This window comes from Ranitomeya variabilis, chromosome 4 (genome assembly GCF_051348905.1).
Source record: "Ranitomeya variabilis isolate aRanVar5 chromosome 4, aRanVar5.hap1, whole genome shotgun sequence".
Lineage (NCBI taxonomy): Eukaryota > Metazoa > Chordata > Amphibia > Anura > Dendrobatidae > Ranitomeya > Ranitomeya variabilis.
This window is the reverse complement of record NC_135235.1, coordinates 692,630,260-692,657,786: the sequence shown is the minus strand read 5'-3', so window position 1 is coordinate 692,657,786 and position 27,527 is coordinate 692,630,260. Positions and strand designations below refer to the sequence as shown.

At 42.3% G+C, this 27,527-nt stretch overlaps 1 protein-coding gene across 1 annotated transcript; it reads right to left on the bottom strand.

The window, feature by feature from the left end:
• Nucleotides 1-5,784: 5,784 nt before the first annotated feature.
• Nucleotides 5,785-27,321, bottom strand: LOC143767666 (uncharacterized). Its single transcript, XM_077256139.1, has 6 exons — nucleotides 27,196-27,321; nucleotides 26,887-27,066; nucleotides 26,680-26,803; nucleotides 26,499-26,596; nucleotides 26,210-26,300; nucleotides 5,785-8,256 (listed from the first exon to the last, which is right to left on the bottom strand). The coding sequence occupies exons 1-6, from the start codon at nucleotides 27,271-27,273 to the stop codon at nucleotides 6,815-6,817; spliced, it is 2,013 nt and encodes a 670-aa protein (XP_077112254.1). The 5' UTR covers nucleotides 27,274-27,321; the 3' UTR covers nucleotides 5,785-6,814.
• Nucleotides 27,322-27,527: the final 206 nt, after the last annotated feature.

Below are 27,527 nucleotides of genomic sequence, written 5' to 3'. Positions count from 1 at the left end.
AAACATAGTACAAGAGCGATACCCCCTTCCAGTAGTTGCCAATATTCCCACATTCCCACATCATATGCATCAGGGGGGGGGCGTCATTGTGACCACATCTAGGGCACATGTCATCCGTTCATATTCCAATTTTAAATAAAATACTTTGGGATCTATATCCATATGGATGAGCAGAATTTGGGATAATCTTTGTGACTCTGACGAGGAAAGTTTCAGTGTCAAATCCAACATTTCTCCCCATTGCTCCTCAGATAAGAAACCCACATCCTCCTCCCATTTTGTCTTAACTATCAAAACGTAGGGCCAGTAACTGCCTATAAATAAAAGATATTAGACCTTTTGTATCCACCGCTGTGCTCAGTGATATCTACAGTGCCTACAAGTAGTATTCAACCCCCTGCAGATTTAGCAGGTTTACACATTTGGAATTAACTTGGCATTGTGACATTTGGACTGTAGATCAGCCTGGAAGTGTGAAATGCACTGCAGCAAAAAAGAATGTTATTTCTTTGTTTATTTTTTTTTTTAAATTGTGAAAAGTTTTTTCAGAGGGTCATTTATTATTCAACCCCTCAACCCACCAGAATTCTGTTTGGTTCCCCTAAAGTATTAAGAAGTAGTTCAGGCACAAAGAACAATGAGCTTCACATGTTTGGATTAATTATCTCTTTTTCCAGCCTTTTCTGACTATTTAAGACCCTCCCCAAACTTGTGAACAGCACTCAAACATGGTCAACATGGGAAAAACAAAGGAGCATTCCAAGGCCATCAGAGACAAGATCGTGGAGGGTCACAAGGCTGGCAAGGGGTACAAAACCCTTTCCAAGGAGTTGGGCCTACCTGTCTCCACTGTTGGGAGCATCATCCGGAAGTGGAAGGCTTATGGAACTACTGTTAGCCTTCCACGGCCTGGACAGCCTTTGAAAGTTTCCTCCCGTGCCGAGGCCAGGCTTGTCCGAAGAGTCAAGGCTAACCCAAGGACAACAAGGAAGGAGCTCCGGAAAGATCTCATGGCAGTGGGGACATTGGTTTCAGTCAATACCATAAGTAACGTACTCCACCGCAATGGTCTCCGTTCCAGACGAGCCCGTAAGGTACCTTTACTTTCAAAGCGTCATGTCAAGGCTCGTCTACAGTTTGCTCATGATCACTTGGAGGACTCTGAGACTGACTGGTTCAAGGTTCTCTGGTCTGATGAGACCAAGATCGAGATCTTTGGTGCCAACCACACACGTGACGTTTGGAGACTGGATGGCACTGCATACGACCCCAAGAATACCATCCCTACAGTCAAGCATGGTGGTGGCAGCATCATGCTGTGGGGCTGTTTCTCAGCCAAGGGGCCTGGCCATCTGGTCCGCATCCATGGGAAGATGGATAGCACGGCCTACTTGGAGATTTTGGCCAAGAACCTCCGCTCCTCCATCAAGGATCTTAAGATGGGTCGTCATTTCATCTTCCAACAAGACAATGACCCAAAGCACACAGCCAAGAAAACCAACGCCTGGTTCAAGAGGCAAAAAATCAAGGTGTTGCAGTGGCCTAGTCAGTCTCCTGACCTTAACCCAATTGAAAACTTGTGGAAGGAGCTCAAGATTAAAGTCCACATGAGACACCCAAAGAACCTAGATAACTTGGAGAAGATCTGCATGGAGGAGTGGGCCAAGATAACTCCAGAGACCTGTGCCGGCCTGATCAGGTCTTATAAAAGACGATTATTAGCTGTAATTGCAAACAAAGGTTATTCCACAAAATATTAAACCTAGGGGTTGAATAATAATTGACCCACACTTTTATGTTTAAAATTTATAAAAATGTAACTGAGCAACAAAACTTTTTGGTTTGTAAGATTTATGCATCTGTTAATAAATCCTGCTCTTGTTTGAAGTTTGAAGGCTCTAACTTATTTGCATCTTATTAAACCTGCTAAATCTGCAGGGGGTTGAATACTACTTGTAGGCACTGTATGTCTATCAATCAGTATGGCGCCTATTGTAAGTTGTGTACTATACACATGACGTATTTGCAGATACTGATAAAACAGCCAATGCGGAAGGTTAAAATCTGCCGTTATTTGTTCAGAGCTCTTGAATTATCCATCTGTCAAGAGTTGTGATACCAAACATATACACCTATCCTCCCTCTCACTAACATATTTTAGTTATGTAGCTCTGGTAAGTTATAGTTGTGCCATAAAAGTGTATAGTTTGCTTACTTCCTAATCCCCAGAATATTTTTCCCCTATCCCACACCTTATATATTAACTTTAGTGTTGGACATTTTAGTTCATTTTCTCGAGGCGGACCCATATCTAGAACCGAGAATGAAAGCTTCTACTTGGTTCTTTCCATAAGTAGGTGCCCTGAAATTCCACAATATTTGCCTGTACCCCATGCATGAAACTATCTTTGCTCCTTTCTAGCATTAAGCAGGTCTGTGTATACCTAGAGGGAAGCAAATTGTTTATGTTGCTTGTCAAGAGCAATCAACTCAAGCAAATGGGAGACTTTAGCTGTTCTCTCTTTTTTAGTCTGAATCCATGTTTTATTAGTATCCCTCTGAGGACACATTTGAGGGCTTCCCTATGAAGTGGTAAGGCAGTGTCATCATGCTCATATCTGAAGGAGTCTATAGTCTCACAAAGGTCTGAGACACAGAGTGAGTATTTCAGTAGATTATTATTGATGTTCCAACATCTGAAGCCTTGGAGTCCGGTACAGTCAGACTACAGTATACAGGAGCATGATCTGAACATATAGCAGGTCCTATCTGAGATGTAGGTAGCCATGGAAGAAAGTGATGGCTAATTAAGAAAAGGGCTATATGGCTCTGTGTATTGTGTATAGGAGAATAATACATAGAATCCTTTATGTCTGGATGTATTATCCTCCATATATCGACCAGTTGGAGAGACAGGAGCACGTGTAGCTTTTGATTGTGATTTAGATTGGCGATTCTGGCCCAGGGACGCATCTAAAGAAGGATCCAAGACAAAACTAATGTCACCTGCAAAGATAAGGCCCTCTGCAAAATATTTTAATTAGCTTAAGTATTTAGGGCATGTCTTAATTTGGTAGATAGAAGTTTTCCAAAGACAAAATTTTGGAGTAGATGGAGATCATATTGAACACATACCTCCCCTCCATGTCAGAAAGTGTTTCTAAAATAGTATGAGGCAGTGATTTGCGTCAGTCTATACTGAGCACCTTAGACTTCGAAACAGCATTTGTACTGTGGCTCCAAGATGAATAATATCTGTTATAAACTGAGGTGCTTGATCACCTCTAAAGTGCGTCTCCTGAAGAGAGAGAAAATGTACGTGTTGTTTATTCATATGATAAAACACTTGAACTCTTTTCTCTGGAACATTAATTCCTCTGACATTCAATGAGAAAGTTTTGAGTTGTGCATACTATATAGAAAAAAGGATAGAAAGATTATGAGCAAGGAGGAAGTACAGATGTTAGATAGTAACTTCTACCTCTCAGCGTCTAAGAGGTATAGATTATGGATATATCGAACACAAGGAAACTGAGAAAGAAGCAGACCCCAATGTAAGTCCGTAACTGAGGGATGTCTTTACAGGAGTAAGTCTAACTTTCAGTCCTAGGGATCCTATTAAGGGAAACCATGGAATATATAGCGAGTAAAGTAATGCAGCCGGATATTACAGTAATATAATGTGAACTCAATTTATATGTCGTTCTAAGATATGAACTGAGATATTCTATATAGTGGGAGAGAGGAACATAAAACTCTTTTTAGCTATAACTAATAATAAGCTTAAACAAATAAGTAATCATCTGAAAACTGTCTCTCTCATCAGGGAAGCTTAGATTAATTTCAGGAGCTCATATGGCAGGTTCCTTTCCAGTCTAGGTGCATAATCATCAAGTTCTTGATCCATTGAACATTTCTGCAATGTGTTGGAACTCCCTATGGCAATGATAGAGCAGATGGCCAATCAGATATATGGATTCTGGGAATATCCAGAGCATCACAGAATGGTCTCATGTCACTTAGATCTTTCAAAGTAAACAATGTTCTATTTTTCTGGACCTGCAGCTGGAAGAGGCACCTCCAGGAGTACATCAGGCCATTTTCCTAGAGGGCATCAAGTACTGGTTTCAGCACCCTTCCTTTAGCAAGTGTCATTCAGGATAGATCTGTGAGCAATTGCATGTGTTTTCCATTGAAATCAACATAGGCCATGATTGCCTAGTATACAGTGTGCCCTGTCGATCTCATTATCAATAGGATCACCAAGGATATTATTGAATAATGTCCGCTGTGTTGGCATAATCACTTGTGCATTGATGCTTTCAGGTATACCCCTATTCTGGATATTACTGTGACTTTCTTGGTCATCAACCATATTAAACAGACTGTTTATTTGCTGGCTGTTAAGATCCACTGTTTGTTTATGAGCATTATGATGGCCGACACCATGTATGACATCATCCTATAAACTCTGTACCTGGTCAGTAATATATGACAAGGAATGTGAGTCCAGATACCGCTGTATCAGCGCCGTCATGGAAGGCGAGTATGAGTGCTTTTATTTTAACAAGGGCCAAACATGAGAAATGACAAAGGATTGTCTTAATAGTGGATAATCCCTTTAAGAAAATACAATTTACAATAAAAACATTTTGAACATAAAAAAGGTTTCTCACCTGTGTGACCTTTTGGAAGTTTATTAAGAGTTACATAGCTACATAGTTATTAAGGTTGAAGGAAGACTGTAAGTCCATCTAGTTCAACCCATAACCTAACCTAACATGCCCTAACATGTTGATCCAGGGGAAGGCAAAAAAAAACCCATGTGGCAAAGAGTAACTCCACATTGGGGAAAAAAATTCCTTCCCGACTCCACATACGGCAATCAGACTAGTTCCCTGGATCAACACCTTATCAAGGAATCTAGTGTATATACCCTGTAACATTATACTTTTCCAGAAAGGCATCCAGTCCCCTCTTAAATTTAATTAATGAATCACTCATTACAACATCATACGGCAGAGAGTTCCATAGTCTCACTGCTCTTACAGTAAAGAATCCGCGTCTGTTATTATGCTTAAACCTTCTTTCCTCCAGACGTAGAGGATGCTCCCTTGTCCCTGTCTCAGGTCTATGATTAAAAAGATCATCAGAAAGGTCTTTGTACTGTCCCCTCATGTATTTATACATTAAAATAAGATCACCCCTTAGTCTTCGTTTTTCCAAACTAAAAAGCCCCAAGTGTAATAACCTATCTTGGTATTGCAGACCCCCCAGTCCTCTAATAACCTTGGGCGCTCTTCTCTGCACTCGCTCCAGTTCAGCTATGTCTTTCTTATACACCGGAGACCAGAACTGTACACAGTATTCTAAGTGTGGTCGAACTAGTGACTTGTATAGAGGTAAAATTATGTTCTCCTCATGAGCATCTATGCCTCTTTTAATACATCCCATTATTTTATTTGCCTTTGTAGCAGCTGCCTGACACTGGCCACTGAATATGAGTTTGTCATCCACCCATACACCCAGGTCTTTTTCATTGACTGTTTTGCCCAGAGTTTTAGAATTAAGCACATAGTTATACATCTTATTACTTCTACCCAAGTGCATGACCTTACATTTATCCCCATTAAAGCTCATTTGCCATTTATCAGCCCAAGCTTCTAGTTTACATAAATCATCCTGTAATATAAAATTGTCCTCCCCTGTATTGATTACCCTGCAGAGTTTAGTGTCATCTGCAAATATTGAAATTCTACTCTGAATGCCCCCTACAAGGTCATTAATAAATATGTTAAAAAGAAGAGGGCCCAATACTGACCCCTGTGGTACCCCACTGCTAACCGCAACCCAGTCCGAGTGTGCTCCATTAATAACCACCCTTTGTTTCCTATCCCTGAGCCAGCTCTCAACCCACTTACACATATTTTCCCCTATCCCCATTACTCTCATTTTATGTAACAACCTTTTGTGTGGCACCGTATCAAAAGCTTTGGAAAAGTCCATATACACTATGTCCACTGGGTTCCCTTGGTCCAGTCCGGAACTTACCTCTTCATACAAGCTGATCAAATTAGTCTGACAGGAACGGTCCCTAGTAAACCCGTGCTGATACTGGGTCATAAGGTTATTCCTCTTCAGATACTCCAGTATAGCATCCCTTAGAATGCCCTCCAGGATTTTACCCACAGTAGAGGTTAAGCTTACTGGCCTATAATTACCGAGTTCAGTTTTTGCCCCTTTTTTGAATATTGGCACCACATTTGCTATACGCCAGTCCTGTGGTACAGACCCTGTTATTATGGAGTCTTTAAAGATTAAAAATAATGGTCTATCAAAGACTGTACTTAGTTCCTGCAGTACTCGGGGGTGTATCCCATCCGGGCCCGGAGATTTGTCAATTTTAGTTATCTTTAGACGCCGCTGTACTTCCTGCTGGGTTAAGCAGGTGACATTTGATGGGGAATTTTTATCACTAGTCATTTTGTCTGCCATGGGATTTTCTTTTGTAAATACTGATGAAAAAAAGTCATTTAGCATATTGGCTTTTTCCTCATCCTCATCCACCATTTCACCCAGACTATTTTTAAGGGGGCCAACACTGTCATTTTTTAGTTTCTTACTATTTATATAGTTAAAGAATATTTTGGGATTATTTTTACTCTCTCTGGCAATGAGTCTCTCTGTCTCAATCTTTGCTGCCTTGATTTGCTTTTTACAGAATTTATTTAATTTTCTGTATTTTTTTAATGCCTCCTCACTACCTACTTCCTTTAAATTTCCACGTTGATTTCCACGTAAAATATCTCCCACATTAAGAATATGAAAAAACCTTCTCCTCTGTGTGAATGCTTTGGTGACTAAGAAGAGATGATTTCTTAACAAAACATTTCTCACATTCTGAACAGTAAAAAGGTTTCTCCCCTGTGTGGGTTCTCTTGTGCCTATCAAGGTCCGCTTTCCGGTTAAAACATTTCCCACATTCTGAACATGAAAAAGGCTTATTCCCTGTGTGGATTCTCTGGTGGTTATCAAGAGCAGATTTATGGTTAAAACATTTCCCACATTCTGAACATGAAAAAGGCTTCTCCCCTGTGTGACTTCTCTGATGTTTTTTAAGACTTGAATTTTCAACAAAACATTTCCCACATTCTGAACATGAAAAAGGCTTCTCCCCTGTGTGAGTTCTCCGGTGGCTATCAAGATGCGCTTTCCTGTTAAAACATTTCCCACATTCTGAACATGAAAAAGGCTTCTCCCCTGTGTGAACTTTCTGGTGCTTAAAAAGAGCTGATTTATGGTTAAAACATTTCCCACATTCTGAACATAAAAAAGGCTTTTCCCCTGTGTGAGTTCTTTGATGTATAAAAAGAGTTGATTTATCTCTAAAACATTTTCCGCATTCTGAACATGAAAAAGGCTTCTCCCCTGTGTGAGTTATCTGATGTCTGATGAACTTTGATTTTTCTGTAAAACATTTTCCACATTGTGAACAGAAAAAAGGCTTCTCCGCTGTGTGGGTTTTCTGGTGCATATCAAGACGCGATTTCCAGTAAAAACATTTTCCACATTCTGAACATGAAAAAGGCTTCTCCCCTGTGTGAGTTCTCTGATGGCTATCAAGATGTGCTTTCCTGTTAAAACCTTTCCCACATTCTGAACATGAAAAAGCCTTCTCCGCTGTGTGAACTCTCTGGTGCTTAAAAAGAGCTACTTTACGGTTAAAACATTTCCCACATTCTGAACATACAAAAGGCTTTTCCACTGTGTGAGTTATTTTATGTGTAAAAAGAGTTGATTTATCTCGAAAACATTTCCCACATTCTGAACATGAAAATGGCTTCTCCCCTGTGTGAATTCTCTCATGCCTAACAAGATCTGATTTCTGGTAAAAACATTTCCCACACTCGGAACAAGAATATCTATTCTCTGCTGTGTGAATTTTTTGATGTTTAAGAAAAGAATTTTTGAGGGGAAAACTATTTCCATATTCTGAACATGAAAATGGCTTCTTTGCTTCAGGAGCAGTTTGCTTTTTAATGCTTATTTTGTGACTTTGATTTTCCTTAGTCATCGGTAATGATTTAGAAGACAGGACCTGTTTGAAAGGATCACATGATAGATCTTTGCTGTGAATGGATGATGTTATATCTGGAGTAATGGCATTCACTTCAATTGTATCCTGTGTGATCTCAATATCATCTGATTTAAAGATTGAAGATGCCAGCTGTCTCTCTGATCTCTTGGTACAGTCATCTGCAAAGAAAACCAATAATTATTTTTTAATAAAATATCCTTGAATTTTATATTTTTCAACATTTCTACTTAAACTGTCTGCAAAAATGGCAAGTTATGTAAAAACATTGATTATTCACCATTATTATTCACAGTAGAATAGAAAACCTCATAGTATGAACCAGTAGAGTGTGGTGTTCAACTGTTTGTTCATTTTGCCTCCTAAATATGGAACAAAAAGCAACCAAACAATGTATGTAGACGATAAAAATACTAACAAAAAGCTCTACTCATCTCACACAAAACAAGTCCCCACTCAGGTCCATCATCTGTCAATAGAAAACATAGGTTTCCACGTCATTCATGGATCAAAGGCTCTTGAAAAGTAACATGCTTATATAAAAAATCCAGCAATATCTGCTCTCCCAAAGTCAAATCTCCCTCTCACTTCTGAGCTTGCAGTGTGTCCAAACCACATTTAGTATCCATGAATTTGGCATTAATATAGTGAGAAGAACCCACTTAACTTACGATGTGCGTGGATTTCCTGGGCACTATATGTTGGGTGATAACATGGCAAATGTGCAATTTTCACTCTCTAACATCCACTGCATGCCAATTTTATTAAAGTGCCTGTGGAGTGAAAATAGTCACTACTCATATATAGATTAATTAATTGAGGATTACAATTTCCAAAATGGAGTCACTTACTTGGATTTATTTATACTGTAATGTTATCAAAAACAATTATAGAGTAGGGGAGCTACAACAAAAATCATGAATGAATGCCCTAACTATAAAACCAATTTTTATTGTTAAAACCAAGGCAAACTATAGTGACAAAAACTCGAAAAAAAACAACAAGTGCTCAAACAAAACTTACCCATAAACCTAATGGGGAATACTAGACTACCCTGGCTCCAGTACCTATAATTGCCCCTTCCTGGCTGCGGAGGTTGACACCCTAGGGGGAATGCTGTGGCGCAGTACAACAAGGGGACATCAGAGACAAAATCCAATTCAAGAGCCGAGGTCAAGAAAATCAGAAAGACAAGATAGTTTACAGGGAGCAGGCACAAGAGAAGTCAGGACACAAGCAAAGGGTCTGAGTCCAGGAATCAAGTCAAGCTGGGTCAGGCACAGAGCACAGAGGGATCAGTTACACAGGCAACAGCAAGTGTACGACTGTCACTGGGTGGAGGAGCTAGCCTGCTTAACCCCTTCCCGTCCTGTGACGCAGTGTATGCGTCATGAAAGCCAGTGCCAATCTGACCTGTGATGCATATGCTGTGTCATAGAATGATCACGCTCCTGCAGATCAGGTGAACGGGTTAACTCAAATTTCAACCGACCTGCAGGGACAGGGAGACTTGTACTTTAGCCCAGGGGCTATGATCGCTCTGGTGACCCTTTCTGCCACCACCCCCAGATTTGATTGGAGCTAGCGTCCATGTGACGCTAGCTCTCCATTCAGATGTGGGGGGCAGAGTTAGCGATGGCTGCCTCACTGTCAAGCTTCATGGTGTCTGTGGAAGCTGAACAGCAAGGTGCCTGCTGGTCACCCTGCCACATATTCACCTTGATCGCCGTCATCACCGTCACCACCCCCAGGTACTCCCCTCTGCTCCCCCTGCCGTCAAATTCCATGCCCCCCTACCTCCGCTCCCTCCCCTTGACCTCCGATCCTTCCTCCCCCACCTCTGCTCCCCCCTGACCTCCGGTCCCTCAGCCCCCACGTCCGCTCCCTCCCCCTGCGCCGGTGATAAACCCGACTGATCACTGCTGTTGCTGGCTCCTTCTCCTCCTGCATATCCTCAGCCCCCCCGCACCTGACAACCCCCTCCAGCCCTCGGTAATCACCCCCCGCAACGCTGATCTGCCCCCTACGACACTGATCTCCCCCTGTGACGCTGATCTCCCCCTGCGACGCTGATCGCCGCCCTACCCCTCTGATCGCCCCCGTGCAAAGCTGATCCCCCTGCGACGCTGATCTCCCCCTGCGTCGCTGATCCAACACGACACTGATCTCCCCGCGATGCTGATCCCCCCTGCGATGCTGATCTCCCATGCGATGCTGATCTCCCCCTGCGACGCTGATCTCCCCCCTACCCCGCTGATTGCCCCCCTGCAGCGCTGATTTCCCCCTGCCCCACTGATCCACCCACGACACTGATCTCCCCTGCGACGCTGATCTCCCCCCTACCCGCTGATTGCCCCTGCAACGCTGATCTGCCCCTGTGATACTGATCTCCTCGCTGCGACGCTGATCTCCTCCCTGCGATGCTGATCTCCCCCTGTGACGCCGATCTCCCCCTATCCCGTTAATCTCCCTCCTGCCCCGCTGATCCCCCACGATGCTGATCTCCCCCTGAGACCCTGATCTCCCTCCTGTGACCCTGATCACCCCTCTGCCCCGCTGATCCGCCCCTGCCCCGGTGATCACCCCCCTCCGTGCCAGTTTTCCCATTAGGGTTAGGGTTGCGGTTTGTATTAGGATTAGGGTTGGGATTAGGGTTAGGAGTAGGGTTAGGATTAGGGGTAGGGTTGGGATTAGGATTAGGCTTAGGATTAGGGGTAGGGTTAGGGGTGTGTTGGGGTTAGGGTTGGAGTTAGAATTGAGGAGTTTCCACTGTTTAGGCATATCAGGGGCTCGCAGACCATTCCATCAAAGTCTGCATTCCAAAACATCATTACTTCCCTTCTAAGCCATGACGTGTGCCCAAACAGTAGTTTACCCACACATAAGGGGTATCGGCATACTCAGGACAAACTGGACAATAACTTTTGGGGTCCAATTTCTCCTGTTACTTTTGTGAAAATAAAAAATTGCAGGTTAAAAAAAGTCATTTTTGAAAAAAAAAAAAGATTTTTTATTTTCACGGCTCTGCGTTATAAACTTCTGTGAAGCACTTGGGGGTTCAAAGTGCTAACCACATATCTAGATAAGTTCCTTGGGAGGTCTAGTTTCAATGGGGTCGCTTGTGGGGGGAGCTCCAATGTTTAGGCACACAGGCCTCTCCAACGCGACATGGTGTCCACTAACAATTGGAGCTAATTTTCCATTCAAAAAGTCAAATGGAGCTCCTTACCTTCCGAGCCCCGTCGTGCGCCCTAACAGTGGTTCCCCCATATATGGGGTTTCAGAGTGCCTAGGACAAATGGGACAACAACTTTCGGGGTCCACTTTCTCCTTTTACTCTTGGGAAAATTAAAAAATTGTTGTTAAAAGATCAGTTTTGTGACTAAAAAGTTAAATGTTCATTTTTTTCCTTCCATGTTTCTTCTGCTGCTGTGAAACACCTGAAGGGTTAATAAACTTCTTGAATGTGGTTTTGAGCACCTTGAGGGGTGAAGTTTTTAGAATGGTGTCACTTTTGGGTATTTTCAGCCATATAGACCCTAAAAAAAAAGGTTTTGTAAATTTTGTTGTAAAAATGAGAAATTGCTGGTTAACTTTTAACCCTTATAGCTTCGCAACAACAAAAAAAATGTTGTTTCCGAAATTGTGCTGATGTAAAGTAAACATGTGGGAAATGTTATTAACTATTTTGTGTCACATAACTCTCTGGTTTAAACAGAATAAAAATTCAAAATTTGAAAATTGCGAAATTTGCTAAAATTTCGTCAAATTTCCAATTTTCTCACAATTAAGCGCAAAAATTATTGACCTAATTTGACCACTAACATGAAGCTCAATATGTCACGAAAAAACAATCTCAGAATCGCTAGGATCCGTTTAAGCATTTCAGAGTTATAACCTCATAAAGGGACACTGGTCTGAATTGCAAACAAGGGCCATGTCTTTAAGGTCAAAATAGGCTGGGTCATGAAGGGGTTAAAGGAAAGGTGCCACCAGTTTTCTTCTAGTTTTTTTTTTGTGAAATTAAGCTTAAAAATAGTACTTAAAATGTATGAATGCAATGTTTGCACTGTTTGCAAACAATTCAATATGAAAAATATATATTTTCTTACAAATCTATATATCTAATATATAAAGCTGAATGTGTATGTGTATGTTCGGGATTGGCATCTGCACCGTCGCAGCTACAGCCACAAAATTTTGCACAGTCACACGTCTGGACCCCAAGAGCATCATAGGCTATGTTGTGAGGTGAAATTTTAACCCCGCGCTTTCCAATTCACCAAACAATTTTGCCCCTATCTACATAATGGGGAAAAAGTGAAAGGAAAAGTGTTGGAGGCAAATTGACAGCTGCCAGATGTGAACAAGGGGGACTAAAAGAATGAGAGCAATGGCGCCAAAGAGTATATACCATACAGTTCCTAACATGGGGCCCCGACATGGGATACTCACCATACACGGGGATATGAACACACACACAAAATGCGCCACACACTACCACGTGCTTGAACACATCACCCTCAGCACACATTTCACCACACATACACCAACCTCGCCACATAAAAGTCGAAACACAAAAATCACCGCTCAAAACTCGCCAGGTATATACTATATACAGGAGGAGATGACACATAGGTATATACAATATACAGGAGGAGATGACATACAGCAGGTATATACTATTTACAGGGGAGATGACATGCAGGTATATACTATATACAGGGGAGATGACATACAGGTGTATACTATATATGAGAGGTGTGAGGTGAAAATGAAAAGGTGTGAGTGCAAAATGAGAGGAGTGAGGGAAAATAGTGGAGTGATCGGAAAATGACAAATTTGAGGTAGAAATGACAAGTGTTAGTGGGGAATGAGAGGAGTGAGGGGGGAATGAGAGGAGTGAGGGGGAAAATGAGAGGTGTGAGGGAGAAAATGAGAGATGTGAGGGGAAAATGAAAAGATGTGAGGGGGAAAATGAGAGGCGTGATGGGAAAATAAGAGAAGTGAGGTGCTATAACCAGCCACAGATATTTACTATAACCCAGGCAACGCCGGGCTCTTCAGTATATATATATATATATATATATATATATATATATATATATATATATATATATACACATATATATACATATACCACTAGGGGGAGCATTTTTCGTTTTAGACCTCAAACAGCTATAGCAAGACTTACCAGCTTTACTGTTAGCAGCAAAATTGGGGCAGTAACTGCTGACATCACCATTTCCCTCCCCTTTTGGGTGGTCTAGTATCCCTGGGGCAGAATGAAGAGTAGCATCACAGGACAGTGCCATTTTGTGTGTGACTGCCCTATGATCTCGTATCACCAGCAGTTACTAATTTTCTCTCTCCCATCAGTCTCTCTCATCCAGATTACATGAGTCTGTCACCACCATCCACAAGTTCACTGAAGAACTGCAGCTCATTATCTTATCTTACTAAGGGATTAATCACAGCTCCCTGAGTAGCTGACTGCTCCTGTTCCAATAATGCTAATGGTACACTGTTCCTCCTTGATGTTTCTGCTATTCTGCCCATACTTTTCTCCTGCATTTTACTCCCCTCAGATGTCAATCTAGGATCTGTTCTGTTAGCAGATCTGAAATATCCATGAATATGAAAGCAGAACACTCCCACTGTGAATTGTGCAGCCCACAGAGGAGTGTCCAGTTCACAGCAGTGACAGTTCCATTACAATATATAGGGTCTGTTATCTCCTATGACCATGGGGTGCCTTATTATGACGCTGATAGTGTCATGCTGCTACTGTAAAAACAAGATGTTAGCCCCAGTGCCTTCTTTAAACTCCTATAACACACAAAATGTTTCCAATGCATTCAAAACTTTGTTATAACAGCATGTTATGCTACCTTACATTAATATATTAATGATCTACAAACGTGGTACCTTCCCTTTAATAGATGACTAATAAAGGAAAGTTTACACAGATGATTGCAGCACAGACCCAGCACAACCAATACACAAAGTAACATATCAGACAGGAAAAGAGTGGAGATCATAACACAAAAGCTCTGGGTGGCGCAGACTCTGTCCAGCCACTTAGATTAGGGTGTTCTTGAACCAGTAGTACTGTCCTGTCCAGTCTGTCAGTATGGGTGAGCGAGCTGTCCAGTTAAAGTAATCTGCTCCCTGCTTCAGCCAATTAGAAAGCACCACACCCTACTAAAGCTCTAAGCAAATTGCTGGAAGCTGCAAGATACAGCATTGTTCTCCACTGGTTCAGTCCTCTGTGCTCTTGATTTGTATATTTGTTTCTTGCTGTGACCTGGCCCGTTTACTGGCTAGTGTTGTGTCTACTGATTTTGTACCTTCTCTGCCTTACTGGTTCTGACCTGGTTACCTGACTATTTTTCTTGCCATCTCACACCACCGAACAACTGTTAACACAATGGCCCAAGAGTAAGGGTGTCTGTGTAAGTCCAGATACATGTAGAAGATTTAAAGGGTGATGAGCAAGACAACCTCTCCGATCTGGAGTAGACAGCACCAAGTCTGTTCGTGGTGGCCATCTTTTGAGCTGCCAAGAGTCCATGAACAGTGCTTCCAATACATTATGTTTGCAAAATATTCCAGCAAAATCTGCATTCAAAAATAGCTAAATGTTGCTCCTTCCCTACTAAAGCGTGCAATGTGCCGAGACAGTAGTGTACAACCATATACAGGTCCTTCTCAAAAAATTAGCATATAGTGTTAAATTTCATTATTTACCATAATGTAATGATTACAATTAAACTTTCATATATTATAGATTCATTATCCACCAACTGAAATTTGTCAGGTCTTTTATTGTTTTAATACTGATGATTTTGGCATACAACTCCTGATAACCCAAAAAACCTGTCTCAATAAATTAGCATATCAAGAAAAGGTTCTCTAAACGACCTATTACCCTAATCTTCTGAATCAACTAATTAACTCTAAACACATGCAAAAGATACCTGAGGCTTTTAAAAACTCCCTGCCTGGTTCATTACTCAAAACCCCCATCATGGGTAAGACTAGCGACCTGACATATGTCAAGAAGGCCATCATTGACACCCTCAAGCAAGAGGGTAAGACCCAGAAAGAAATTTCTCAACAAATAGGCTGTTCCCAGAGTGCTGTATCAAGGCACCTCAATGGTAAGTCTGTTGGAAGGAAAAAATGTGGCAGAAAACGCTGTACAACGAGAAGAGGTGACCGGACCCTGAGGAAGATTGCTGAGGAAGCAGTGGACTGAGTCTGGTGTGGAAACATCCAGAGCCACCGTGCACAGGCGTGTGCAGGAAATGGGCTACAGGTGCCGCATTCCCCAGGTAAAGCCACTTTTGAACCATAAACAGCGGCAGAAGCGCCTGACCTGGGCTACAGAGAAGCAGCACTGGACTGTTGCTAAGTGGTCCCAAGTACTTTTTTCTGATGAAAGCAAATTTTGCATGTCATTCGGAAATCAAGGTGCCAGAGTCTGGAGGAAGACTGGGGAGAAGGAAATGCCAAAATGCCTGAAGTCCAGTGTCAAGTACCCACAGTCAGTGATGGTGTGGGGTGCCATGTCAGCTGCTGGTGTTGGTCCACTGTGTTTCATCAAGGGCAGGGTCAATGCAGCTAGCTATCAGGAGATTTTGGAGCACTTCATGCTTCCATCGGCTGAAATGCTTTATGGAGATGAAGATTTCATTTTTCAGCACGACCTGGCACCTGCTCACAGTGCCAAAACCACTGGTAAATGGTTTACTGTCCATGGTATTACTGTGCTCAATTGGCCTGCCAACTCTCCTGACCTGAACCCCATAGAGAATCTGTGGGATATTGTGAAGAGAAAGTTGAGAGACGCAAGACCCAACACTCTGGATGAGCTTAAGGCCGCTATTGAAGCATCCTGGGCCTCCATAACATCTCAGCAGTGTCACAGGCTGATTGCCTCCATGCCACGCCGCATTGAAGCAGTCATTTCTGCCAAAGGATTCCCGACCAAGTATTGAGTGCATAACTGAACATTATTATTTGTTGGTTTTTTGGTTTGTTATTAAAAAACACTTTTATTTGATTGGACGGGTGAAATATGCTAATTTATTGAGACAGGTTTTTGGGTTATCAGGAGTTGTATGCCAAAATCATCAGTATTAAAACAATAAAAGACATGACAAATTTCAGTTGGTGGATAATGGATCTATAATATATGAAAGTTTAATTGTAATCATTACATTATGGTAAATAATGAAATTTAACACTATATGCTAATTTTTTGAGAAGGACCTGTATAGGGTATTGTCAGATTTAAGAGAAGCTGGAAAATAATTTGTAAGATCCACACTCACATAGGTGAGGCAGGTCAATCCCACCACAATCATCTATCATACAGAATTAACCTGCAAAAAAAAGACATAGAATAGAAAAATGTTACGTCCCTAACAATATATGAGGGAAGAACTCCAATGGTGAACCGGAGTTGCACTAATTTATGGTGGAGCATTGGAGCTACTAAGAGTCCTGAGCAGAACTGTAGAGAAAGAAATAGTGCCTTCCATTTCAGGAGAGATTGTGCAACAATCTGAATCCCGTAGGATTGAAAACATTATGGACTTTATGATGTGGAGTGAATCCATGAAACCAGGGCTCGAGCCATGCCAGCACATCTCCTGCAGTTGTGAATAAATTAATATTACAGCATGAATATTACATGCACAGCTTAGAGATAGAATGGTAGCGTTGGAAGGGACCTCCTGAATCATCTGGTCCAGCCCCCTTCTCAAAGCAGGATTCACTAAAACATCCCAGACAGATGTCTGTTCAGCCTGTTTGAAAATTTCCATGGAAGGAGAACTCACCACCTCTCGTGGCAGCCTGTTCCACTCATTGATCACCCTGTCAAAATATTTTTTCTAATGTCTAATCTATGTCTTCTCCCATTCAGTTTCATCCCATTGCTTCTAGTCTTTCCTTGTACAAATGAGAATAAAGATGATCCTTCTACAATGTGACAACCATTGAGATACTTGCAGACAGCTACTAAGTCTCCTCTCAGTCTTTTGTGCAAGCTAAACATTCCCAAATCCTGTAACCATTCCTCATAGGACATGGTTTGCAGACCGGTCACCATTCTGGTCGCTCTTCTCTGAAATTGTTCCAGTTTGTTTATGTCTTTTTTAAAATGTGGTGCTCAAAACTGGACACAGTATTCGAGGTGAGGTCTGACCAAAGAGGAGTAGAGAGAGGCCAATAATGACTTCATGATCTAGCCTGTATGCTTCTGTAAATACATCCCAGAATTGCATTTGCCTTTTTTGCTGCTGCATCACACTGTTGACTCATGTTCAGTTTATGATCTATTAGTATACCCAAGTCTTTTTCACATGTGCTGTTTGTTAGCCCTATTCCTCCCATTCAGTATATTTTGTTTTTCATTTTATTGCCCAGTTGTAATACTTTGGATTTTTCCTTATTACAAACCATTCTGTTAGTTGCTGCCCACTGCTCCAGTTTATTTATATCTTTTTGAATCCTCTCTCTCTTCTCTAGTATTAGCTATCCTCCTAGCTTTGTGTTATCAGCAAATTTAATCAATGTACCCTCAATTCCTTCATCTAAATCATTGATAAAGATGTTGAACAATACAGGGCCCAGGACAGAACCCTGTGGTACCCCACTTAAGACATTCCTCCAACTGGATGTGCAGCCATTTATGACAACTCTTTGGGTCCGATCACTAAGCCAGTTATGAATCCTCCTAACAGTTGCCTTGTCCATTCCATACTTAGTCATTTTTTCAATAAGGATAGTGTGAGATACTTTGTCAAATGCTTTGCTGAAGTCAAGATGTACTATATCTACAGCATTTCCCTGATCCAACCAGTCAGTGCTTCTGTCATAGAAGGAAATTAAGTTAGTCTGACATGACTTATTAGTTACAAACCCATGCTGACTCTGGTTAAATCACTTCATTCTTATCCAGGTACTTACATACAGGTTGTTTAATAATTTGTTCAAAGATCTTTCCTGGTATATAAGTCAGACTCACCGGCCTATGGTTCCCTGGGTCCACTTTATTCCCCTTTTTGAAGATAGGAACATTTGCTCTTCTCCAGTCTTCTGGGACTTCTCATGTTCTCCAAAAATTTTCAAAGATTATGGAGAGTGGTTCAAAAATTTCTTCTGCCATCTCCTTCAGTACTCTGGGGTGTAATTCATCTGGACCTGGAGACTTGAATTCATTTATGTTAGCTAAGTGTTTCCTCACTGTCTTTCTGTTTTGTTTATAGATATCCTGGATTCCTCTATTGCTTTAATAGGACAGTGAAGATTAGGGTTGAGCGACCTTGACTTTTTTAGGGTCGAGTCATGTTTCGCGAAACCCGACTTTTGGAAAAGTCGAGTCGGGTGAAAATTACTACGCAAAGTCGAGTATCGGCCGGAACACGAAACCCTATGTTTGTCTCTCTGTTTGTCTCTCTGTTTGTCTCTCTCTCTCTCTCCTCCGTCCCAGAACAGAAAATTTCGTTTTGCACATTCCAAATCGCTACTGTGCACGCCCCTAACCCCTGTGTCATCACTCTTCCCACGCTCCTTCATTGGCTGAAAAAACGCGCGAAACGCGTCATACGAAACGCGACTTTGGCGCCAAGATCACGTACCGCATGGCCGACCCCACACAGGTATCGGGTCGGGTTTCATGAGACGCCGACTTTACCAAAAGTCGGCGACTTATGAAAATGAACGATCCGTTTCGCTCAACCCTAGTGAAGATCATTTCATGTTACAATACCTTTCTGAGAGAAGCAAAATAGGAATTTAAAAGTTCGGCCTTCTCAACATCCTTTCTTACCTTTTTATCATTCTCATCCTGTAAAAATCCTATAGCATCTTTGACTTTTCTTTTACTTTTGACATATCCCCAAAATCCTTTTTTATTGCTTTTGACGTCTCTTGCAAGCCTTAAGGTACCGTCACATTAAGCGACGCTGCAGCGATAGCTACAACGATGTCGTTCGCTGCAGCATCGCTGTTTGATCGCTGGAGAGCTGTCACACAGACCGCTCTCCAGCGACCAACGATGCCGAGGTCCCCGGGTAACCAGGGTAACCATCGGGTTGCTAAGCGCAGGGCCGCGCTTAGTAACCCGATGTTTACCCTGGTTACCAGCGTAAAATGTAAAAAAAACAAACAGCACATACTCACCATCTGATGTCCGTCAGGTCCCTTGCCGTCTGCTTCCTGCTCTGACTGAGCGCCGCCGTACAGTGAGAGCAGAGCGCAGCGGTGACGTCACCGCTGTGCTGTGCTTTCACTTTCACTTTGCGGCGCTCAGTCAGTGTGGGAAGCGGACGCCGGGGGACCTGACGGACATCAGATGGTGAGTATGTACTGTTTGTTTTTTTTTACATTTTACGCTGGTAACCAGGGTAAACATCGGGTTACTAAGCGCGGCCCTGGGCTTAGTAACCCGATGTTTACCCTGGTTACCAGTGTAAAATATCACTGGTATCGTTGCTTTTGCTGTCAACACAACGATACACGGCGATCGGACGACCAAATAAAGTTCTGAACTTTATTCAGCGACCAGCGACATCACAGCAGGATCCTGATCGCTGCTGCGTGTCAAACTAAACGATATCGCTATCCAGGACGCTGCAACGTCACAGATCGCTAGCGATATCGTTTAGTGTGACGGTACCTTTAATTCATTGTCAACTTTAGCTAATCTTATTTGTGCACTGCAGGTTCCGTAGACAGCATTATATTCTTCTATAGATATGCCTCCCTCTTTCCTTTTGATAAACATTTCTTTGTTCCTTTTTAGCATTTGTTTAAGTTCTGTGCTCATCCATCCTGGTTTCCTTAAATGCTTTGTATTCTTCCCTATTTTTGGAATTGTTAACGATTGTGCTTTGAGTATCTCATTTTTCAAGATTTCCCATCCTTCAAGAACATTTTTGTCCTGAAGGATATCCAGCCATTGGATCCCTCTGATTCTCTTTCTGAGTCCCTTAAGATCTGCCTTTCTGAAATCTATTGGTAAACATATAACCCCAGCCTATTCTCCTACATATAAGGTGGGCAACATTCCGTCAAATATATAAACATACTGACCATTTGGTCATTAAACCAAATTAAATCAAGAAGTGCCTTGTTTTTTTAATTAAATTTTTTTTTAAACTTTATTTACAATTATTAAAATTACACACAAACAATAAAATAGTGCCTCTAAACCAATGACCATTATTTCTAAACAGGTCAACTGAAGCATGTGCACATAAATAGCTACAAGAAAAAAGCAGTTGGAACTGACAAAAATACTTAACTACACCTAGAGTGATTGCAGACTAGTTGCTAGTAATGTATTCATATGTCACCCAAGATATAAATATTATACACTGATATTCCCTTTTGGGTTTAATAATCTATATTCCTGAAAGCAACTACTCAAAAAAATAGAATTAGACTTACCGGTAATTCGGTTTCTAGGAACCTTACACGACAGCATAGGAGGATGTCTCCATTCCCTAATGGGGGACAGGAAGCACAAGAGGTTAAAAGGCCCCTCCTACCTCCTATTCGCCAGTGACTTATAACGGATACCATAGCACTAGCTACCTTAATGAACCCAGGATATTATTCAAGGCAAGGGAGGGAATTAGTGCTGTCATGGAAGGTTCCTAGAAACCGAATTACAGGTAAGTCTAATTCTATTTTCTCTAGTCACCTTCCACGACAGCATAGGAGTACCAACCAATTCTACACTAGGGAGGGACAATAGCCTGGAGAACTTTCCAGCCAAAGACTAGATCCCTATTGGACAATGAGTCCAATCTGTAGTGTTTGGTAAAGGTATGAGATGAAGACCATGTTGCGGCCCTGCAAATCTGCTCGATTGAAGCGCCTGCTTTTTCTGCCCATGAAACCGAGGTAGATCTCATTGAGTGGGCCTTGACCCCGATTGGGGGAGTTATTTTCTGGGCTAGATAGCTTTCGTGTATGGCCCTCTTGATCCAATTGGCAATGGTACTTTTTGCCACCTTCCTCCCCTTATTCTGACCTAACAGATGGATGAATAAATTTTGATCAACTCTGAAGGAGCTAGTCTGTTCAAGGTAATGTAGAATAGTTCGTTTAACATCAAGAGTATGGAACTCCTCTTCTTTTGGGTTTGCCGGATTTTGGCAGAAGGAAGGAAGAACAATATTCTGAGATCGGTGAAAATCAGACACCACCTTCGGGAGGAATGATGGATCAAGATGGAGAATTATAAAGTCGTCTGTAATCAATAAATAGGGTTCTCTTACTGATAAAGCTTGCAGCTCCCCCACACGTCTTGCTGTGGTTATCGCTACAAGAAAAACACCTTTGTATGACAGGAATTGAGGAGTACATGATGACAGGGGCTCGAATCGTGCTTGTGTGAGTCCTCTGAGAACAAAATTTAAGTCCCTTGAAGGTACAACAGGTTGTTTTATAGGGTGTGATCTGAGAGCTGATATCATGAATCTTCTGATCCAACGGTGGTTCGCCAAATCTTGGTCAAAAACAGCACTGAGGGCAAAGACCTGAACCTTCAGCGTGCTGGGTCTAAGGCCTAATTCCAGCCCACGCTGAAGGAAATCTAATAATTGCGAGATATTTGGATGAAAAGGATCTGGGCTATTAGGAAGACAGAAAGATGAAAATTTTTTCCACACCTTGCTAAAAAAATGGCGTTAGTAACAGGCTTCCTGGATTTTTGCAAGGTAGAGATTACCGCATCTGATAGCCCTCTAGCACTCAGGATCTGGGCCTCAGTAGCCAGGCTGCAAGTTCAATTTTTGGGGGTTTTGATGTTGAAGGGGCCCCTGAAGGAGAAGATCGGCATCTATTGGCAGGAGAACTGGTCCATCTGTCTGTAACTCGATAATGAGATTGAACCAGCTTCTATTTGGCCATACTGGAGCCACTAGTATGGTCGGAACCTGATCTTCCCGGATTTTCCGAAGGGTTTTCGCCAGTATTGAAACTGGCGGGAAGGCGTAGGCCAATTGGAAATTCCATGGCTGGGCTAGGGCATCCACCCCAGGGACTGCAATGTCCTGGTGACTCAGGAAATCTGCCTGTAGGTTGAAAGACCCCTTTAAATGGGCGGCTGTCAGAGAGAGAAGGTGCTTTTCGGCCCAATAGAAAATTCAGTTCGAGATGCTCCTTAGGCTGTTGAATTTTGAGCTCCCCTGATGCCTGAGGTGAGCAACCGTAGTCGTGTTGTCCGAATAAAATTTGACGTGACTTCCTGATACTAGGCTGCTTGCGGCCAGGAGGGCTTCTTCCACTGCCTTGAACTCCCTGAAATTGGATGACCTGGCGCTTGTTGCCTGATTCCAGTGTCCCTGGAAAGGAGTATGGGATATCACAGCTCCCCAGCATCGTTTGCTGGCATCGGTAGTAATCGTCACCAGGGGAGATTGTGACTAGCTCACACCCTTGTGTATATTTTTGGGGTTTAACCACCACGCTAGGGATGCTTTCACACGCCCCAGTGTGTGCACTCTTTTTTGTTCAAAGAGCCCGGATTCCCGTCCCATTTTGAGGATGTTGGCTTGAAGGATTCTGGAATGTGCCTATGCACCGGGAACCCCAAATGTGTCTCTGATTTCAATCCTCCACACATTTCATCCTGTATGGATTGAGGGACAGATTCCTCCTGTAACCCCATTGTGTTACGTACAGCCATTACTAACTCCTCAATGTAATCAGAGGAGAAAAGATACTTTCTCGCCTCTGAAATTTTAGACGTGGAAGATTAACCCCATTTCTCCGAAGAAGAGGAATATGAGTGATCAGACTCAGAGCAAGAATCTTCAATATGTATCTTCCTTTTTTAGAAGGAGATGGACCTGGCAGTGGAGGTGGAGGAGGATTGAAGGTGGCTAGAGAGGATTGCACTTCATGTTTAACCAGGGCACAGATTTCGTCAAGGAGGGAGGGCTGTTCTGCTCTGACAACTTTATCCATGCACCCCTGACAGAGTTTTTTCTCCCATAGAGAGGGAAGCTTCAGATTGCAGATTGCGCATTTTGAAGACTTTTTGGCCGGGATTTTCTGGGCAGACTTTTCTCCCTGCAATAAGAGGGAGAGTGGTGTAAAAAGGGGTCCCCTTATTACCCCTGGCCTTGGACCCACCCCGCAACAAACTTACTAGAGCTGGGGCAGAGCTGGGCTCCGCAGATTCAGGGCAGGAAGCACCATCCATACTGACAGGGATCAGTCTTACCTGGAGGTGTCTTCAGGCAGGTTTATATAGAAATAAACCCTGCCCCCAGCGCGGATGAAACTATTCCCCTCCTCATCCCTGGGTCCGAGAGCAGGCCTCCACGTGGAATGGCGTGCTCTCCGCAGTGTCCGGAGGTCCGAGAATCCGGAAGTGGATGCGTTCCACTGCAGTGGAACGCAGGACCGGAAGTGACACGCGCGCGGCGATGACGTCACTTCCGGGACGCCGAACATTGCTGCGGAGGGAAGAGGAAAGCCGGTGAGCTCAAGGAGGCCACCGCTGGGGATCAGTGGCCCGCTTTACCTCCCATGGAGGCGCGAGTGGGCCAGTAAAGGTCCTGAATCATGGGGAGACGGGAGCAGCATGACGTGGAAGAAGTCAGAGCCCACGACCACCACTGCCCGGCAGGAAAAACCAGGTACACTGCAGTCGCCAGCCACGCAGCATACGAAAACCTCTCCATGCCTCATGGGGGACAGGAAAGACACTGGTGAATAGGAGGAAGGAGGGGCCTTTTAACCTCTTGTGCTTCCTGTCCCCCATTAGGGAATGGAGACATCCTCCTATGCGGTCGTGGAAGGTGACTAGAGAAAATAGTGTGTTAAGTATTTAACTGCTCCTGAAATGATTGCAGACTAGTTGCTAGCAATGTATTCATATGTCACCCAAGATATAAATATTATACACAGATATTCCCTTTGGGTTTAATAATCTGTATTCCTGAAAGCATCTACTATTCACATTGTTCAAATATAATCAAAGGGAGCAAATACAGCATGGAATCTAGGGTGCGGATATGTATCACTTGTAACTGAATCATACAAATAAGTGGCAACTCTACTATACAAGTGAATCAACTCATAGGATCCAAAGTACACTGCAACACCACCAATCAAGAACCATACTGAACGACTAACTAAGTTATAAAAATTCCAAACTGATCAATGCTTATTGCCTTGATAGGTACACAGCTTCTCACATAAAGTGCCGAGTGACACGCTGCCCCCTCAATTCCCCAACTCGCGTTTCGCATCAGCTTCTTCCTGGGTCGGGGAATTGAAGGTGCAGCATGTCACTCGGCACTTTATGTGAGAAGCTGTGTACCTATATGTACCTGTGTATAATATTTATATCTTGGGTGACATATGAATACATTGCTAGCAACTAGTCTGCAATCACTCTAGGTGTAGTTAAGCATTTTTGTCAGTTCCAACTGCTTTTTTCTTGTAGCTATTTATGCGCACATGCTTCAGCTGACCTGTTCAGATATAATGGTCATTGGTTTAGAGGCAATATTTTATTGTTTGCGTGTAATTTTAATAAATGTAAATAAAGTTTAAAACAAGAATATTTAATTAAAAATAACAAGGCACTTCTTGATTTAATTTGGTTTAATGACCAAATGGTCAGTATGTTTATATCTTTCTGAAATCTAACCTTGAAGTCTGAGTCTTCACAGGTCTTCCTCCTCTAGTTATCCAAAATTCTAAAATAAAATGTTTGCTACCTCCTAGGGTCCCAGCCACTATTACCACCTCAACCATTTCCTCCCTGTTTATAAGAATTAGATTCAAGGTAGCAGATCCCCTTGTTTTCTCTCCTACCTTTTGGAAGATATAATTGTCAGCAAGAGAGGATAAGAATTTGTTTGACCTGTTAGTTTTGCCTTATTGAGATTCCCAACAAATGTCTGGAAAGTTGAAGTCTCCCTTGACCACCATGTCATATTTTTTGGTTAGCTTGGCCATTTGATGCATAAACAGTTCATCCATATCTTCAGCTTGCACAGGCGGCCTGTAGTAAATGCCTACAATGGTGTCCTTTCCATTCTTCTCTCCTTGTATTCTTACCCAAACAGTTTCCACAGAGCTTCCAGTCTCTGAAGCTTCAATCTCTGTGCAGATATATGCTTTTCTAACATACAATGCAACACCTCCTCCTCGTTTATCAAGTCTGTTTCTTGCAAATAAGTTGTATCCTTCTAGTCTTGTATTCCAATCATGTGTATTGTCCCCCCAAGTTTCAGTGATTCCAATGACATCATATTTCTTCTCCTCTGTTAGTAGTTCCAATTCTCCTTGTTTGTTGCCCATGCTTTGTGCATTTGTATAGAAACACTTTAGTTTGTGATTGGTTTCTCTTCCTCCAATATTTTTATTATTCAGATTTTTTTGTCTTTGTTCTTCTTATCCACTTCTAATAGCAGAGTTCACAATAGTATCATGGCACGTGTAGTCTATCACAAAAACAATGTATGTAACATCAGTTAGTTGAAATCAAATTTAAAAGTCAGGATAAAGGGAAACTCTGTTGTTATTGTACAGAAATTCACACTTGGCCCTCACTGCACATTTAATGTTGTCGATCATAAAAGCGAAGTTTGGCCAGAAAGACTGGACCTGGTCTTGTCGGGACCATATGATCACATTCAGCAGCACAGAAGGGAGAGAAGGTAGATTCATCCGATAAGATATCAGGGTTCTAAAAAGCCAACAGCATCATTACCCTCCGTTTTCTCTTACAGGCCCATCATAATAGTTTTCATCAAATGATTTTCTAGCTTGACAGTACACTCCACGTACGCTGCAATTTGGCTTTGTAGTTTACAGATCTGGGCAAGTAACAGTCAGCTTCTTCTAATCCCAGGGGGTAGGTGGATCTTTCAGGTTGTAAGTTCTATAGAAAAGGGCTTTCAGTACACAAAAGTCATTTAGATAGTTTTGGGTGGAGAAAAATGTTGTGGTCTGAAGGCAAAATGATGATCACACGAATGAGATACGGCCGGACTACACAATAAAGCAGCCACAGCTGTTGACTGAGAAGAATCTGTGACTTCTCAGCATTTAGTGGATACTACTCACCTGGGTAGTCATATGTAGGAATCTCCTCTTTACAGCACTCATCATCCCTCACATATGTCTCTGTAGTATTAATATGGGTCAGATCTTCACCCTGAAACAAATATTGTAAAAGACACAGACAGATGGAGAAGTCAAATCTATGATCAGCTCTAATCCTGCCATCTCCACCATTCTCATTACACAAGTATAAAACATATAATACTGGTGGATAAAACAAGACTGAGCACAAGACCTTCACAGCCATCTACACATCATAGGGGAGATCTCCTGACACCTTGTCTCCATCTACCTGATGATCCTGAGGAACATTGGGATCTTCTTGTTTACAGTCCTGTGGAAGAAGAGGATGGGGACATCTCTCTGGTGTTGTCCTCTTACTGGATAGATCTGGATTAAACATATACAGGGACTGAATTCAATCTTTACATACAGATAATTATAGGCCATGTGTGTTTAGTTCCATCTATTACCTGGTGATATGAGGGGCTGATGAACATCCATTATGGTGTCATTGTACAGATCTTTGTGTCCTGCTAAATACTCCCACTCCTCCATGGAGAAATAGATGGCGACATCCTGACACCTTATAGGAACCTGACATATACAATGATACCGTCATCCCCTTGATCCCTTCATAGCGTTACTGTATAATGTCCCAGCATTCCCAGCAGTGTCACCTCTCCAGTCAGCAGCTCAATCATCTTGTAGGCGAGTTCTAGGATCTTCTGGTCATTGATGTCCTCATGTATCAGGGGGTGAGGTGGAGGCCCCGTGATTGGGCTCAGGAGTCTTCCCCATCCCTCAGACACAAGGTCCTGACAGCACTCACTAGAGGTCTTCTTCACTACTGTGTAATCCTGGATATATAGAGACACAGTAATAAATCTCAGTACAGACATTCCCAGAGAACTCACCTCTCCAGTTCCGTCCATCTGTTATTCCCATAGATAAGAATGATGTAATGTGACATCATCAGAATCTCTCACCTCTCCGGTAAGCCGGAAGAGGATCTCTAGGGTGAGGTGTAATATCCTCTCCACCATCTTGTCTCTGTCCATATTCATCTTTGATGGCTAAAGCTCTTCTCTGAGAGGATCTGATATTGTAGAGACCTGAATGTGAAGAAGATGAGTGGATGTGACATCATAAAAATCCTGTGTCGTAATACAATTACTGGAGATAACAAGGGGAAACATGAGATTTATTATGTTAAGGCATTTACCATATATACTCGAGTATAAGTCGACCCGAGTATAAGTCGAGACCCATAATTTTGCCTAAAAAAAAACTGGGAAAACTTATTGACTCGAGTATAAGC

What these genes read in the sequence shown, in the direction of transcription:
- LOC143767666 (XM_077256139.1), bottom strand. Translation starts at nt 27,273, where the DNA reads ATGAATATGGACAGAGACAAGATGGTGGAGAGGATATTACACCTCACC. An exon ending in TCTTCCGGCTTACCGGAGAG is followed by an intron (nt 27,067 to 27,195) that starts GTGAGAGATTCT and finishes CTATATATCCAG; the next exon opens with GATTACACAGTAGTGAAGAA. An exon ending in TCAGCCCCTCATATCACCAG is followed by an intron (nt 26,597 to 26,679) that starts GTAATAGATGGA and finishes TGTTTAATCCAG; the next exon opens with ATCTATCCAGTAAGAGGACA.